Source organism: Panthera pardus, unplaced genomic scaffold (assembly GCF_024362965.1).
Source record: "Panthera pardus isolate Hobbes unplaced genomic scaffold, ASM2436296v1 HiC_scaffold_13, whole genome shotgun sequence".
NCBI classification, from domain to species: domain Eukaryota; kingdom Metazoa; phylum Chordata; class Mammalia; order Carnivora; family Felidae; genus Panthera; species Panthera pardus.
Window position 1 is genome coordinate 140,752,389 of NW_026526688.1, and position 15,455 is coordinate 140,767,843.

Here is a 15,455-nt window from a genome sequence, read left to right on the forward strand (position 1 = left end):
TTCAATAAAGATAATGTACTGGGCACACAGTTAGCTCTCAAACATTAATTTTAGCTCCATGGCTGAAAGAATGCCTTTGCATGACATTAAGTCCATTTAGGATATACTTCAATTTATCTTTCCAGTTTTACCTACTAATATACCTTCACTTGAACTCTAATAATGGCCAACATTTGTTGGGTGCTAACAATATGCCTGGCACTTTTCTGTTACATGGATTCACTCATTTAATCCTCACAACATAAAGTACTGCTATTATCCCTGTTTTACCAATAAGGAAACTGAGACACAAAGAGGTTAAGTACTTACACAAGGGCACATAGCTAGTAAATGGCTGAACAAGAATTCAAATCCAGGTAGAGCTTCAAAGCTCCGAACTTAATCACTAAGCCACACTGTTTCCCAAACACCAGCTAATATTACTAACATAATAATAATAAATAAATATTAGAAATCACAAGTGATTATTGTATGCCAAATAATAGGCTAAGGATGCTACATATAGGAATGCAAAACCGTTCTGCCCTGTTGCTGTTAAAAAAAATAATAAAATAAAGAAACAAAAAAAAAAAAAAAAAGAAAGGAAAATCATTTGCATCATAATTCACTGCCAGAAACAAAGAAAGCTGTAACTTTTCCTCTAAGCACTGTATTAGCTGCACCCCAAGTTTGGCTCTGTTCCATCTTTATCATTCAGTTCAGTAGATTTCCTCATTTCCACTGTAATTTCTTCATCAAACCCATGAAATACTTACAAGTGTTTGTTCCATTTCAGACATTTGGGAATTTTTAGTTTTCTTGTTTATTTCTACTGCAATTCTATTGTGGTCAGAGAACATACCCTGTGGTTTCAGTGTTCTGAACGTGCTAGGGGTTTCTTTATGGCTTAGTGTAATGCTCGATTTTGGTAAATGTTCCCTGTGCATCATCTTTCCTCTATTTTCAGCTACTTAAACTTCCAGAGTCCCTTCTAATGCTATGTGTGAGATTCTAGGCATAAAGTAAACGGAGCAGAGTTAGCTCTTGTTCTTATTTTTCTTCCAATGGACACTGTTTTTTTCCCCTTGAAGAAAACACCACCTGTATTCGCCTGCACAGTTCTGCGCTCTTCTCACCGATGAGTACAGACTCAGCCGCCTCCGTCCCGCGAGCCTGAAGCTGCCTGAACGACCGGCTCCGAGCCGCCACCCCAGGAGCACATCCTTCCTCGCGTCGCACCAACCCAGGCCCATCCAGCCCCGCCCTAAAGAAGGCGAGGGGCGGGGCCCGCCGCGGCGCGCTGACGTCAGAGAAGGCTGCGACGCTGCCCGGTCAGCAGCGGCGCTGACGGCGGTGGCCGGTCAGAGCTCTGAGCTGGGCCTGGGCAGCGGCGGGGCCGTAGGACCTCGCGCTGCGTTCGCGGGCTCCGGGGCGGGGGCGGCGGCGGCGAAGCCCCCTCCCCGGGGAGGCGGGGCCTGGGCGAGCTCCCCAGCCGGGGAGCGGCGGCGGCTGGGAAGGATGCATCAGAAGCTGCTGAAGAGCGCTCATTACATCGAGCTGGGCAGCTACCAGTACTGGCCAGTCCTGGTGCCCCGCGGCATCCGTCTCTACACCTACGAACAGATCCCCGTGTCCCTCAAGGACAACCCGTACATCACCGACGGCTACCGGGCCTACCTGCCCTCCAGGCTGTGTATCAAAAGGTACAGTCTGGCCGCCTCCGCGGGGCGCGCCTGGGGGGCGCGCCGGCAGCCCCTCCTCCCCACCTACACCCTTTTTTGTCTGGGGTCCCTGCTGTTTTCCCTGCTTTTCTCCTTGCCTATCATTTCCTAGCTGCCCCATCCCTTTCATTCCTTTTTGCCACCTCTCCCGTCTCGTTATCTTTCCTCCTCCCCCGCCCGGGTGCCAGATCCACGGAATAATGACAGTTAACAATGTTTATAATTACCCCTATAGCAATTTTTCCTATGGCGCTTTGCATTTTACAGAGGGCTTCTAGATCCTTCATCCCATTTGGTGCTTATTAGAATCGACCCCACTGACGATGCCCAAGTGATACTTGCCCCTGTGTATACCTAAGCTTTATTTTTAGAGCAGCCCTGTGGAAACTCAGATGCTTTGGGCCAAATAAAATGCCTAACATGATATATAATAGGAAATTATAATAATATAATAGAAAACAAGTTCACATTGCCATATGCAATGTATGGGTATATATATGTATATGTATATACATATAGAGAGAGAGAGAGAGAAACCCAATTCATTCATTGAGCAGATACTATGGAGCCCCTCCTAGGTGCCAGGTACTATATACTAAGTCAAGCAGAGAACAGCAGACAAGGCCCTTGTTCTTCTCATGAAACTAAGGTTTGGTCTGAGTGACACGCATTAAAGAGGTAATAACTCTATTGCATAATAACCAGTGTGAAAAACGCTGTGTAGTAAAAGTGCTGTAGCAAAGAGAGCCTATAACGGGCACCACCCTCCACTAGAGCCCTAGAAGCATTTCTAAGAAAGGACTTTCTTCATCATCTAAACCTTTAAAACTATGAGTCCCTTGAAAGCCTGGGTTTTAAAAAACAAAACTGAAAAACCAGTGTTCTAGTTCTTAAAATAGCAGAATAACTTTGTGTTAAAACTTTGTGTTAGGTATATACTTATAGAACTCCACTTTAAGAGAATTAAGGTACAGGGGCGCCTGGGGGGCTCAGTAGGTTACCATCCAGACTCTTGATTTCAGCTCAGGTCATGATCTCAAGGTTCATGAGTTTGAGCCCCGCATCAGGCTCTGCTCTGACAGCTCGGAGTGTGCTTGGGATTCTCTCTCTCTCCTTTTCTCTCCCCACCCCCGACCCCGCCTCTCCCCTGCTCTCTCTCTCTCTCTCTCTCTAAATAAACATTTTTAAACATAAGAGAATTAAGGTGCAGATATTGGTTAGCTCTAGGATACCGTGGTGACAAACCCCAACGCTGGAATGTAGGCTGTTAAGTTGCTCAAGAAGCAACCACGCATCTGATTATTCGTCTTCTTTTGAGCATAGTCTTTCCTCAGTTTTTTCTGTCCTGTCTTGAAAGTGTTTTGGACTCGCAGTCACAAAGTGACATTTCTGCCCATCCCTACTTCAGTGGATGGCCCACGAGCCTTCACAGTTTGAATCCTAAGTACTATACCCCCCCCGACCCCCACTGTCTCCTTTGCATAAATTTATTATACAAGAAATCAGAGCTAGGCCCTGCTATGGATGTGGAGTCCACAAGAACAGAGCAGGTAGCGAATTGCCGTTAAGTGTTTTATACCCACGTAGCAATAGTCCTCTGCATTCTGATGTTAGTGTCCAAATCTCATGGATTGAGAAACGAAATACATACAGTGCTTTAATGTTGGGTTGTTGAGTCAAAAAGACTTGGTTATCCAGGTCTGCCACTTAACCATTGTGGGACCTTGAACAAAGGTTAACCTCTCTGAGCCTTACTTTCCCCTCTTGTAAAAATGAGGGTAATCACAATGTGTGCTCCAAAAAATATCAAGGATTAAATGAGATTATGTATATAAAATGCTACACAGGGTGTGGCACCTAACAAGCCCTCGGTAAATGGTGACTCACTTGTTATCGTTGTGATTATTGATTTTGAAGGTGAACAAAGTATGGGTAACTTCTCACAGCATAAGAGTAGATTCTCTACAGGGAATATTTTTCCAAGTGCTCGTCCCACCAGCTTGGTCTTTTCCAGGTTCAGCTTCTGCCCTCTCTTCTTCTGGCTGTCAGGAGTGACCAGAACAGATTTTGGATGGAAGGAGAGGTTTTGTATGTCACAGCTGTTCTGCCAACACTGTTAGTTGGAAGGAGCATGCCAAAGCTTGTGGCTCTCAGTTCAGTTAATCAGGGTATACTGGGTTTCACTAAGTGAAAAGTTTTGAGGCAACAGGCAGAACAGAGTATTGATCGTCAAAACAGTTGTATAGTTAGAGGTGTTCCTTCACATTCCTGCGTCCTTACCCCTGCCCCAATATAAGTGGTCTTGATACTTGACGCTTGTACAGGGTAAAGCCTGAAATTCATAACAAGATTCACTTTATTCTTGATAATCAATTGATAGTGTGAGACCCTGTTATGTTTATGATGCGGGAAAATGAGAACCATGGTGATTCTTACCAATTCAGTACATTGAAGGTATATACGTTAATGCTTATTTATAAGGATTCTGAACCAGTAAACGTCAAAGATCTTAGTTTAAACAAAAAGATTTGATTTTGCAAGAGAACTGCAAGAGAATTTTAATCATTAGGCATGATGTCACCTTCTATTGATGAGTTCTATTCACAGCTGGGGAAGCAGTTCACAAAATGGAGGAGCTGGAAGTGACTTGCTCATGATCACAGAGCTAATTTGTTGCTGAGGGTGAGGATGCAGGAGCAGTGACCCTTGTGACTCGTGGTTGGCGTGGTGCACTTTACACCAGCCTGTGCTGTCAAGACTACTTAAACTCAAAGCAGTTAGGCATTTAGTGAGCAAATAGTACTGATATTAAAAGTAACCGATTGTTCCTAAAAAAGGAGAAACTCATGCCACCTGTGAACTAGTTTGGTTTCAAACAGCCACTGCAAAATTGTTCCAGCATACCTATCTTTTTTTTTTTTTTTTTAACGTTCATTTATTTATTTTGAGAGAGAGGAAGGGAGAGAGCACAGGTGTGTGCAGGCAAGCCGGGGAGGGGCAGAGAGGGAGAATCCCAAGCAGGCTCTGCACTGTTAGCATAGAGCCCAGCATGGGGCTCCATCTCACAAATCGTGAGATCATGACCTGAGCCAAAATCAAACGTCAGACGCTCAACCGACTGAGCCACCCCTGACATGCCTGTCTTAAAGGACATTTCCAGTGGTACAGTTTGTATTTATTCTGCTTCTCTTGAGTCTGTTTAATTTTGCATTTACATTTGATGTGTACTAAAAAGGTACTTTAAGTTTGTGCCTGACCTTATACTTGGCAGGCTTTCAGATACCTGCTTTTAAACATGTAAGTATGTAGCTAACATCCAGATTTAATCTGCACATGCATTTCTATGGACATTTAGCATCTAATCTGAGCAAGGCACTATGCTTGGGACAGTGGTGTCATAAAGAAGGATGGTGCCAGCCATCAGGGAGTTGATAGGCTGGAGGACAAGAAGGAATTTATACATAAATAACTCATATGAGGAGGGAAATGGTAAATATGATAATAGGGTGAGCACCAAAAGAGCTCTAAAATGTCAGGATTGGTGGAGACATGGATGAACTTAAAAATTTAATTAGGGGCGCCTGGGTGGCTCAGTCGGTTAAGCATCCGACTTCGGCTCAGGTCATGATCTCACAGTCTGTGGGTTCAAGCCCCACATCGGGCTCTGTGCTGACAGCTCAGAGCCTGGAGCCTGCTTCCGATTCTGTGTCTCCCTCTCTCTCTGTCCCTCCCCTGCTCATGCTCTATCTCTCTCTGTCGCAAAAATAAATAAAAACATTAAAAAAAAATTAAAAAATAAATAAAATAAAATAAAATAAAATAAAATAAAAATTTAATTAAACAGGAGTGCCTGGGTGGCTCAGTCAGTGAAATGTCTGACTTCAGCTCAAATCATGATTTCACAGTTCATGAATTGAAGCCTGGCGTCAGGCTCCGTGCTAACAGCTCAGAGCCTGGAGTCTGCTTAGGATTGTGTGTCTCCTTCTCTCTCTGCCCCTCCCCTGCTCACACTCTGTCTCTTTCAAAAAATAAACATTAAAAAAATGTTTTTAATATCCTTTTAAAGATTAATTGAGCAGAGTGAGATGTTGTATTTAAAAGGCAAATATGAGGGTAAGGGCTTAAAGCAACAAGTGTTGGATAACTGCCGCCCAAAACTGTCCCTAATCTTTTAGATGCTGACAGTGAACAAGCCAGTATAAATCTGAGATGCATTTTTGTTTGTTTTCCAGTTTGTTTATTTTATCTAATGAGACGGTAAATATCTGGAGTCATTTGCTGGGTTTCTTTCTCTTCTTTACACTGGGAATATATGACATGACATCAGTGTTACCTTCGGCAAGTGCATCCAGAGAAGATTTTGTAATTTGTTCTATTTGTCTTTTCTGCTTCCAGGTAAGTCATTTCACAAACACTATTATTGGTAAAGAGAACTTCAGTCAGACAAGCTTGGGCAAGTGATCTTACTTCACGCCCACCACTTGCTTTACAGAGTCCCAACATAGCATATAGGTTAGTTTATTCGTTTTTATAATATAAGCACCAAAAATGTTTTTATGGGAGTATATTTGGACTTTACTGTTAGAGTATACTTGAAATCCAACAGACTTTAAAGACTGAGAAAGTTTCTTTCCTTTTCTTTCCCTTTTTAGACATTTCTGTTGTAAGATTAAGGTAAGGATAAAAAAAATATAAGGATAGGAACCTCTGTACTCTTATTTTCTGGCAGAGATAGAACACTAGTTACTGCTTAAAACTTGTTTGAGAAGTGTTCCCCGTCTTTTTCCTATTTATAGGTCTGAGATTTTGCATTTGCTTCCTTACTGTCTTAATTTTAACGTCTGGTTTTGCTGTTGCTTTAATGTTCATTTCCTTTGGTCTTTTTATGCTTGCCTGGTTTCAGATTCTTTTAGTTTCTCCTCCTCTCTACCTGTTGTATTTGTTAGTTCCCTAGCACTTACATTTTTCTTCAAGGATCTGTAAAATTCCTTTAACAGTTACATATAATAGTTTTAAAAGCAAATAATCCTAAAGAAGAAGTCAAGTGTGGACCAAAATCCTGCTGACATTTTTTAAATTAAATAAAATGCAGAGAGTACAGAAAAACAAAAAAATTAAAAGAGAAAGCTATCATCTCCATTCTTCCAAACAGAGGCCAGCACTCCCTGCAGTTAACCTGTGGCTGCTGTTTGAAAGGTGTATCTGTAAGCCAGCTGCACAGATATTGCACAATGTGTTGTTTAACTTCAGACCTTCATCATTCAACTCAAGTTAAAACTTGGGAGTTAAATGACCAAAAACATATTGGGAACATCTCCCCTCCCCTTTTTTTCCTAATTCTAGTTTCTGGAATAATTTTAAATTTCTTTAAGGGAAAGAATACCTGTATTTTTATGTTATTATTATTTGAAATTTATTTTTTCTTTAAGTATTTTTTACAGTATACTCCTTCTCAGGTTTGATTTTTGTCCTGATGGCAGCCTAAACATCTCTTAGAATCCATCTCTGGTTTGAAAATGAAAATGAATCAGTTTCTTTACAGTTAAATTTTTAGATGTATCTTATAGACTAAGATGCCCTTAATAACCATTAATAAGCAGAACTGGTTTATACTCTACTGTTAATTATATGGATAGTATCTACTTTGAGAATCCCACATGTCTTCCTCAGCCCCCAGCTCTTCCCTTTATTCCTTCACCATCTAGCCAGAACTGATGTTAATTCAGGGAAAGCATATTAATTTTTATATTGGCTTAAGAAAACAATGCATTGCAGACTGAAAAGCTGAAATAATTACAACTGCCAACGAAAAAGCACCCAAAATGTTACAGTGACTTGCCCAGGGTTACTGAGCAGGACAGTTAAATCCTGTTCTAGCTACTAGTGCAATGATCTTTCTGGACAAGATGCTAATGACAGCTGAAGACAGCACATCTTCCCTACTGAAAACTACCATTTCTGTTATTTTATTTTTATGAAATTAAATTTATAACTTGCTCAATTTTTCTAAATTCTTAGAGTGAGCAGGCAATATGGTAAATCACAAGGATTGATTTACATGTAATTAAAAAAAATTTTTTTTAACATTCATTTATTTTTGAGAGACAGAGCATGAGCGGGGGAGGGGCAGAGAGAGAAGGAGACACAGAATCTGAAGCAGGCTCCAGGCTCTGAGCTGTCAGCACAGAGCCCGATGCAGGGCTCGAACCCACGAACTGTGAGATCATGACCTGAGTCGAAGTCAGATACTTAACCAACTGAGCCACCCAGTGCCCCAATTTACATGTAATTTTTAAAAGACATAACATTTTTTGCTCTTTCACTTGTACCATTTTATATGCTCAGTGTTTTCCTACCAACCAGATTATTAGAGTACATTCTGAATGTAGAATAGTAGAATGTAATTTCAAGGGCTTTGAACTTTCCTAGAGGTCTTTCTGTATGAGGGAAGAGTAGAATATAGGCATGCCTTTCCCTAGATTCATTTCATTTACATTCAGTTCCACAAATATTTTTTTGAATGCCTCCTATCTAGACCCAGGCACTAAGCTAGGCATCAGGAATACAGTGCTGAACAAAACCAAACTGTCATAAAAATCAAGTCACCTAGGTGGGAGGGCCGAAGGGAGTGAGGCTGGGCATTTAAGCAGAAAAAATAGTTTGTGTAAAGGCCCAGAAACAAGAGATAGTTCAGCACTTTCTGGACTTGTAGGTGTTGACCTTTCTGGTTGGATCATAGGAGAATGGAGAAAGATGAGGCTGGAGAAGAAGAAGCCAGATCCTGAAGTATTTGGTTATCATGCCAAGGAGATTGATATAGGATGTCACACTCTGATTTTCTGTCTACCTTGATGGAGAAAGATATTCCACAGAAGGAAAGTTCCCAGAAAACTGAAACCATACTCCATTTGTCAGATAATTTTTCAGGCAGTTTTTTTTAAGGAACTCTAATAATAATACATTTCTTTTAAAACAGAACGTACTAAGTATAGGTTTATTTTTTAAAAACTCAGTGTTCTCTACTAACACTCTATATTCGACTTTCCTTTTGATAAGTGTAATTTTTCTCTTTATTTTCCTTTTCACAATGAAACTGGCTTTACTATTTCTTACTATTGCCATAAAATATATTCATGTAGGAGTTCAAACCAACAAAACAGTATATGGAAGAAAGCAAAAGCCATTTGAAATTCTGCTTTCCAGAGGTAACCACATTTGACATTTCGGTTAAGTTCCCCCAGACATTTGTGTATGAGTAATTGCCTCCCGCCTGCCTACCTACCTGTCTACCTAATTCTGAGCTATGATCATCTCTGCTTGCTGTTTTGTGTCACTCAACATTGTGATGATGAGATCTTTCCTTGTCAATGAAAATATGTACCTTGGTATTCTCTGGATTTGCTGTGTGTAATCTCAAGGGTAATCTGAGAAAACAAATAACCAAGCTTCTTAGAATTATATTTGATTGGGTCAGTGAACTCCTGACTTGTGGCTTAGTAGCCAAAGCCACAGACTGATGAAGATTTTAGACTATGGATGAAGAAATGACATTGCGGCTAGGTACACTGTTTTAAATAATGGTATTGAGGCTGTGGTGCCTGATTAGGTTTGTTTAATGACCAGATTCTGGAGGTCATTAATGACCAGAATCTGGAGGATTCTGGAATAGCTACCTGACCATTTGTCTGCCTTAGCAGTTGCTTACAAAATATTTGTCAGTTTGACCTACTTCATATAATCTATCTGTGCCATTTTCTGTACCCCCACTGTCACTGGCTTAGGATAGGGTCTTGCCATTGCTCTCTAGGGCTACTCTTAAAACCTCCCATCTTAGCCTTTCTGTAAGACTGCACTTAAACTCTTCAGTAGTATCACACCTAGCCCATCATATTGATGTTAAAATTCTTTGATGTGTAGAACTTGTCATAATTGTATTATGAGAGGGCCACATGACGGTCCTTAATGGTCTGTGTTTTCAATATGTTGCTTTTCCTGTGGACCCTCCAATAAACATGTGAGCACTTTTATTTATATTCTTGAGGAATGCCAGAACAGCCTTTTAAGATCCAATGTAAGTGGCATCCCTTCTGTGAAGCTCTTTTCCCCACCATTTCACCCACCAAATGCACACATACACCCACAAGCCCAGTCCTCCCCTCCTCCCCTGTGCTCTGCACTGACTTTTCCTGTAGGACTTCTTCTATTACCACTGTTCATTCATTCATTTCAGAAAAATCTCTCAGAGAATAGAGGTCTCATCCTTGTATCCCCAGTGCATGATACACAGCAGGTATTTAATGGCTGAAGGGAGTTCAACCATAACAGCCTTATCAATCTTAAGAGCAGCTGCTTGAATCAGATTAGCTTTGCTGTCAGTATGGCAACACATAAAGTCAGCATAAGTCATAATCATTTTTTCTTGGACACAACAAAGCTGTGTTTAACTCACAACCCAAAAATAAACTCTATACAATGAACTCTTGCACAGACACGAAAAGTCTTAAGTGAAGAAACCAAAATTGCAGAACAGAATGTATAATTTGATTCCATTTGATTAACTTTAAAAAGTATATATCATATGTGTCTGTGTGGACTTGTATATCATACATGTTCAATACATTCTTTGAAGATACCTAGAAGGACACATAACAAATGTTATCAGGGGCTAATCCTGGGTAATAGATTAAGTGGGAGGAGCTTATGTTTTTACATCATACAATTCTGTGTTCTTTGATTATCTTTTTAAGGACATGGATTACTTCTACAGTGGGTACTTTTTTAAAAAGGAAACTGAATGCCACACAGGAGTTGCTTTAATTTCTTTTTGTTTAGCTTTGCTAAGATTTGTTCTATTTTCCATAGGTCTGTATGCTTTGCTCTGTGGGCTATCATCTTTTTTCTTGCCATCGATCAGAAAAAACCTGTCGAAGATGGATGGCATTAGATTATGCAGGAATTTCTATTGGAATACTGGGCTGCTATGTCTCTGGTGTATTTTATGCTTTTTATTGTAATAACGTAAGTAACTTAAAACATTTTATATTCTACTTTTCATGTAGGTCTTGGGTTTTATTGCCATGAATGTTTCCGTTGAACTTCTGAATAAACACATAATTAAGTTATAGAAGAAACAGAAGAGTCTCGTGTATATATAAACTCATTTTTCAAAATGGCCCTGCGATCTCTAACATTTATTATCAGTTCCATACTCATTTTACTAATTTTCCATTGAAATATATATTTGAAGATATTTTCTTGAAACTAATGTAAACTAATTTTCTCGAAACCAAAAGTTACGTTTCCACTAAACCCATATAGCTATGTGATCCCTCAGATGCACATTACATGTCTTTTATTTTTGTGTCTATAGAGCTGAAGTTAAAGTTAGCGCTTGATAAAATTAGGAAGCTGGCTGCTGCTTGCTATTTTCCCTGATCCTTACTCCTCTTTCAGTGGAAAAAATAAAGGGTGTGTCTGTGAGTGTGTTGACCCAATTCTTCATAAGAAATATGTTTTCCTTTCCTTAGTCTTACATTTGGAGGTAGGCATAGAGGCAGACCAGCTAGGAGGTAAGTGACTAATAAATATGCATCTATTCTGAGTTCTAAATCAACTCTACCTTCTGACTCTGATGTCACAAAAGTCAGTTGTGTCCTTGTGCAAAGCACCATTTGAAGCCCTGCTATCAGATCATATAGCACCTGAGCTAAAAATATTGGGCCGCCAAACTATTGAAGATAACTCTCTACCTCATTACTTCATGTCCCAGTTGAGGAAGCAAACTGAATCTTCCCCTGGGCCCAGCAAGCCCTCCCACTCAGAAAGTCCTGCCCTCCTACCTTACTCTTTTCTTTTTCTTTTGTCCTTTAGTTTCTTCCTCTCAGAGCCAGAACAGAGCTGCTCGGGGGCAGTTCACATCCTAGGCACCCCTAGCCCTCTTCACAAGGACTAGAGCCTGTCCTTTCCACAAGCCCTCCGCATGTCACAGGTGCTCCAAGCCAGACTCCCCAGCCGTCACTTCCTGGGACGACTGGCTATAGCACAGGATTCTGCTGATTTGGGAATTCTTAAGTAGGACCTTTGTCTCTACGCAGTAACAGAGATGACTGCCAGTAAAGCTGAAGTGTAAAACTAGCAAACAGGAAAATCATAAATTTGGTTTGAAGTAAGAGAATTACTCATTGTAGCCACTTACTTATGAGCCATTTGCTTTTTAGGCCTAATCATGTTGGAACTTAAGCATATAATTAAACATATATGCAGTTAACCTTGTAAATTGATTTGATTTTAGTAAAGTACTCATATCTGCTCAGCTTTCACTTACTGATTTTGCATGAAACTGTTTACATCTTTTAGAAAATTTGAGGGAATAAGCTGATAGCTAGGAGCTTGTGAGTACAGTTATGTAATGATTGAATTGTTTCACTTACTCTTTCTTTCTTTGAAACCTAAGCTGTTTTTTGTTTACCTGTTCCTAAACATACCTGATAATCCAGGAGACTAGTGGGACTCTTTGTGCATCTCTCTTCAGAAAAGCTAGAAGAGAAAGACAACTACTGGAACTAATGATTTTTTTTTAATTTTTTTAATGTTTATTTTATTTTTGAGACAGAGAGAGACAGAGTATGAACGGGGGAGGGTCAGAGAAAGAGGGAGACACAGAATCTGAAACAGGCTCCAGGCTCTGAGCTGTCAACACAGAGCCCGATGCGGGGCTCGAACTCACGGACCGTGAGATCATGACCTGAGCGGAAGTCGGACGCTTAACTGACTGAGCCACCCAGATGCCCCTGGAACTAATGATTATTTAAAGGAAAAATTGTTTTCTTTCCTCTGGTACCCGATCATTTCCAAATATCTGGTTTCTATAGTGGCTCTTTATCTTTTAAGGAACATAGGCTACTTTGAGAATGCAATTGAAAACTCTAGACCCTCCATCCAGGAGAATGTACATTTGGGCAGAGACTAACCAAACAATTTGACATGGGATTTCAGGGAGCTAGTAGCCCTACAGAAGTCCTTGGAGCCCAGCTGAAGAACTCTGCCCCATGTGATGCTAACTTTTGAGCTTCCAACTGCTCATTTAGATACCTAAATATTCTATAAGCCCTTCAGACTTAAAATATTTTAAAAGGAACATTGTTTTGGGGCACCCGGGTGGCTCAGTTGGTTAAGTGTCTGACTTCGGCTCAGGTCATGATCTTGCAGTTCGTGTCTTCAGGCCCGCGTCAGGCTCTGTGCTGACAGCTCAGAGCCTGGAGCCTGCTTTGGATTCTCTGTCTCCCTGTCTCTCTGCCCCTCCCCTGCTCGCACACGGTCTCTCTCTCAAAAATAAACAAACATTAAAAAAAAATTAAAATGATCATTGTCTCATGCTTTCCCATTCTCTCTCCCTCACCCCCCCCGCCCCCCCCCCCCTCCCCCCCACACACACACCTGGCTCATCTTTGCTCATTTGCTGCATTAGTAAAAGCCACTTGCATGGCCTTTCTTACTGGGAACAGTCTAGCTATCTTCTACTGCCCTCTCACACATCCAGTCAGCCATTAAGATTTTAGTTTATTTGTAAAAAGTCTCCTGAATCTGCTGCTTACATCTGTCTTCTTTGTTCAACAAGAGCCCAAGCCCCTGTTCTCTCTTTGAATCAGTTATTCCAATTAATATTCTAGTTGGCTTCCTGTCACCTCTGTGTTTTTCACACTGATGTCAGAGTTCTATTTCTAATAAGTCAGTTTGAGAAGCAAGCCCGTCATCTCCTTCTTAACACTGCTATTCCCCCAGTGCCAGCGTGGTACAGTTCCAAATACTTAGCCTCACAGTACGCTGCCTTTCAGCCTCCCTTCTTCTCAAAACCTTCCCACCGTATGCTCTGTTCCTTTTCCTTGAGAACTCCCTCTTCCCACAGAATCATATGAATTCCTCAAGACCCTGCTTAGATATCATCTCCTCTGTGAAGCATTTATTAGCCACTCTAGGTAACAATTGCCCCCTCCTCTGTGTTCACACATTCTGTTCACAGCTCTTGTCATTGGATTATAATCACTTCTTTATGTCTGCCCCTCTCATAGTCTATGAGCTCACTCACTGAGAGAGTCCATGTCGTAGTCAGCTTTGTTTCTACAGGACTGAAGTTGTCTCTGGCATATAATAGGTACTCAGAAAATGCTTTTTTATGAATAAGTGTGGTTTCCACTAGCTGTCTTTGGAATTTCGTTTGTCCTCCTAAGAAACCTAACAGTTATATGGAACATGAATGTTGTAAGGAAGGAAGTTCATCATGTTTAGAAATGAAAAAACTACATAAGTAGTCTTCTACATATAATGTAAAAGCCAGAATTAGTCTTTTCCTTCTCTTATTTGTGTAACAATTAACATTTGATTTCCTTCTAGTACTGGCGTCAAGTGTACTTGATCACAGTGCTTGCCATGATCCTGGCAGTGTTCTTCGCACAGATCCATCCCAATTACCTCACCCAGCAGTGGCAGAGGCTCCGTTCTATCATCTTCTGTTCTGTTTCGGGATATGGAGTGATCCCAACTCTTCACTGGGTTTGGCTCAATGGAGGAATCGGTGCTCCTATTGTACAGGTAGGTTGAATGTAGTCAATAGTTTTTTCTTTTTTTTTTTTTGTCCTTTCAGTTGTATTCATTTTGGGTAAAGTACTATAATCAGGCCAGGTGGGTGGGTCTCTGTCATTTGAGAAAATACTTATAACTGCATATTGATGCCATAATTTTCACATCTATATAAAGAAGTACGCCTTGCAGGATAAAGAAGTGTAACTACTGTTTTTTTCTGCGATATCTTTCTGTGAAATGATATATTCTTAACTCTCCTTGAGTGTGTAAATACCCAAGTCATTATCAGTGGAGGACTTCCAAGTTTCCAGCTTTGTCAGCTAGGGCAGAGATAATGCCAGTGAGAACGCAAATATGGAACTAGGAGGAATTGATTGATTGATTTTTGTGGAGGAGAAGGAGCTGGGAAAGATTTTTCCTTGGACCTGTTGAGTCGAGGCACCTGTGGGATGTAAAGGTGGAGATGGGGTTGGAATTTAGGTCAGAGTTTGAGACTAGTGATGAAGATTTGATCATGTCCCACCCATCAAAGAAATTATATTGAGAAGTAAAAGAAGAGCTATAAGAGGTAGGTATTATGGGCCAAGTCGGAGTACATTAAAGAAGTGGCTCAGTGAGAACTCCTCAGTATTCTTGAGATTAGAAATAAGACTTCAGATCTCAGAGATCCATGTAAAAATGCCTTAAATATGCACTGGAGAATAAATTTAAGAATTTTTAACATCAGTAAGTATGCCAAGAAATCTAGCAGAAAGCAGATATACTTGTTGCAGTGAGACCTTTGTCTGAAATATGGGGATTTAAATGCAGGTTTTATTAAAAAAAAAAAATCCTAGTTTTTTTAGAAGACCAGGGAACTAATAATAGGCTTTACACACACTGCATGAAGTTGGTAACAGCATGGTAGAAAGCATTTAGGTATAAAACAGGAAGGAAGGAAGGAAGGAAGGAAGGAAGGAAGGAAGGAAGGAAGGAAGGAAGGAGAAAGAAAAAAAAGAAAAGGAGAAAAAGAAGAAAGAAAGGAAAGAAAGAAAAGGAGGAAAGAAAGAGAGGGAGGGAGGAAGGAAGAGAAAGAAAAGAAAGAAAGAAAAGAAAAGAAAGTTCTGTGATATAGCAAATTGAGTGATATGATCTGGCCACTTTGCCAACTTGAGAAAAAGGGTGATGTTTTCTTCA

The 15,455-nt window shown here is 40.5% G+C and overlaps 1 protein-coding gene across 4 annotated transcripts in view; it reads left to right on the forward strand.

The window, feature by feature from the left end:
* Window positions 1-1,297: 1,297 nt before the first annotated feature.
* Window positions 1,298-15,455, forward strand: part of PAQR3 (progestin and adipoQ receptor family member 3) — a 31,257-nt gene continuing 17,099 nt past the window's right edge. For all 4 annotated transcript variants that reach the window (XR_002085008.2, XR_002085012.2, XR_002085013.2 and 1 more), the window contains exons 1-4: window positions 1,298-1,682; window positions 5,933-6,095; window positions 10,563-10,718; window positions 14,091-14,288. Coding sequence is in view for 1 of the 4 variants with exons in the window: in XM_019466622.2 (XP_019322167.1) it covers window positions 1,498-1,682; window positions 5,933-6,095; window positions 10,563-10,718; window positions 14,091-14,288 (702 nt within the window). In the remaining 3 variants the exon portion in view is untranslated. The remainder of the gene's footprint in view (window positions 1,683-5,932; window positions 6,096-10,562; window positions 10,719-14,090; window positions 14,289-15,455) is intronic.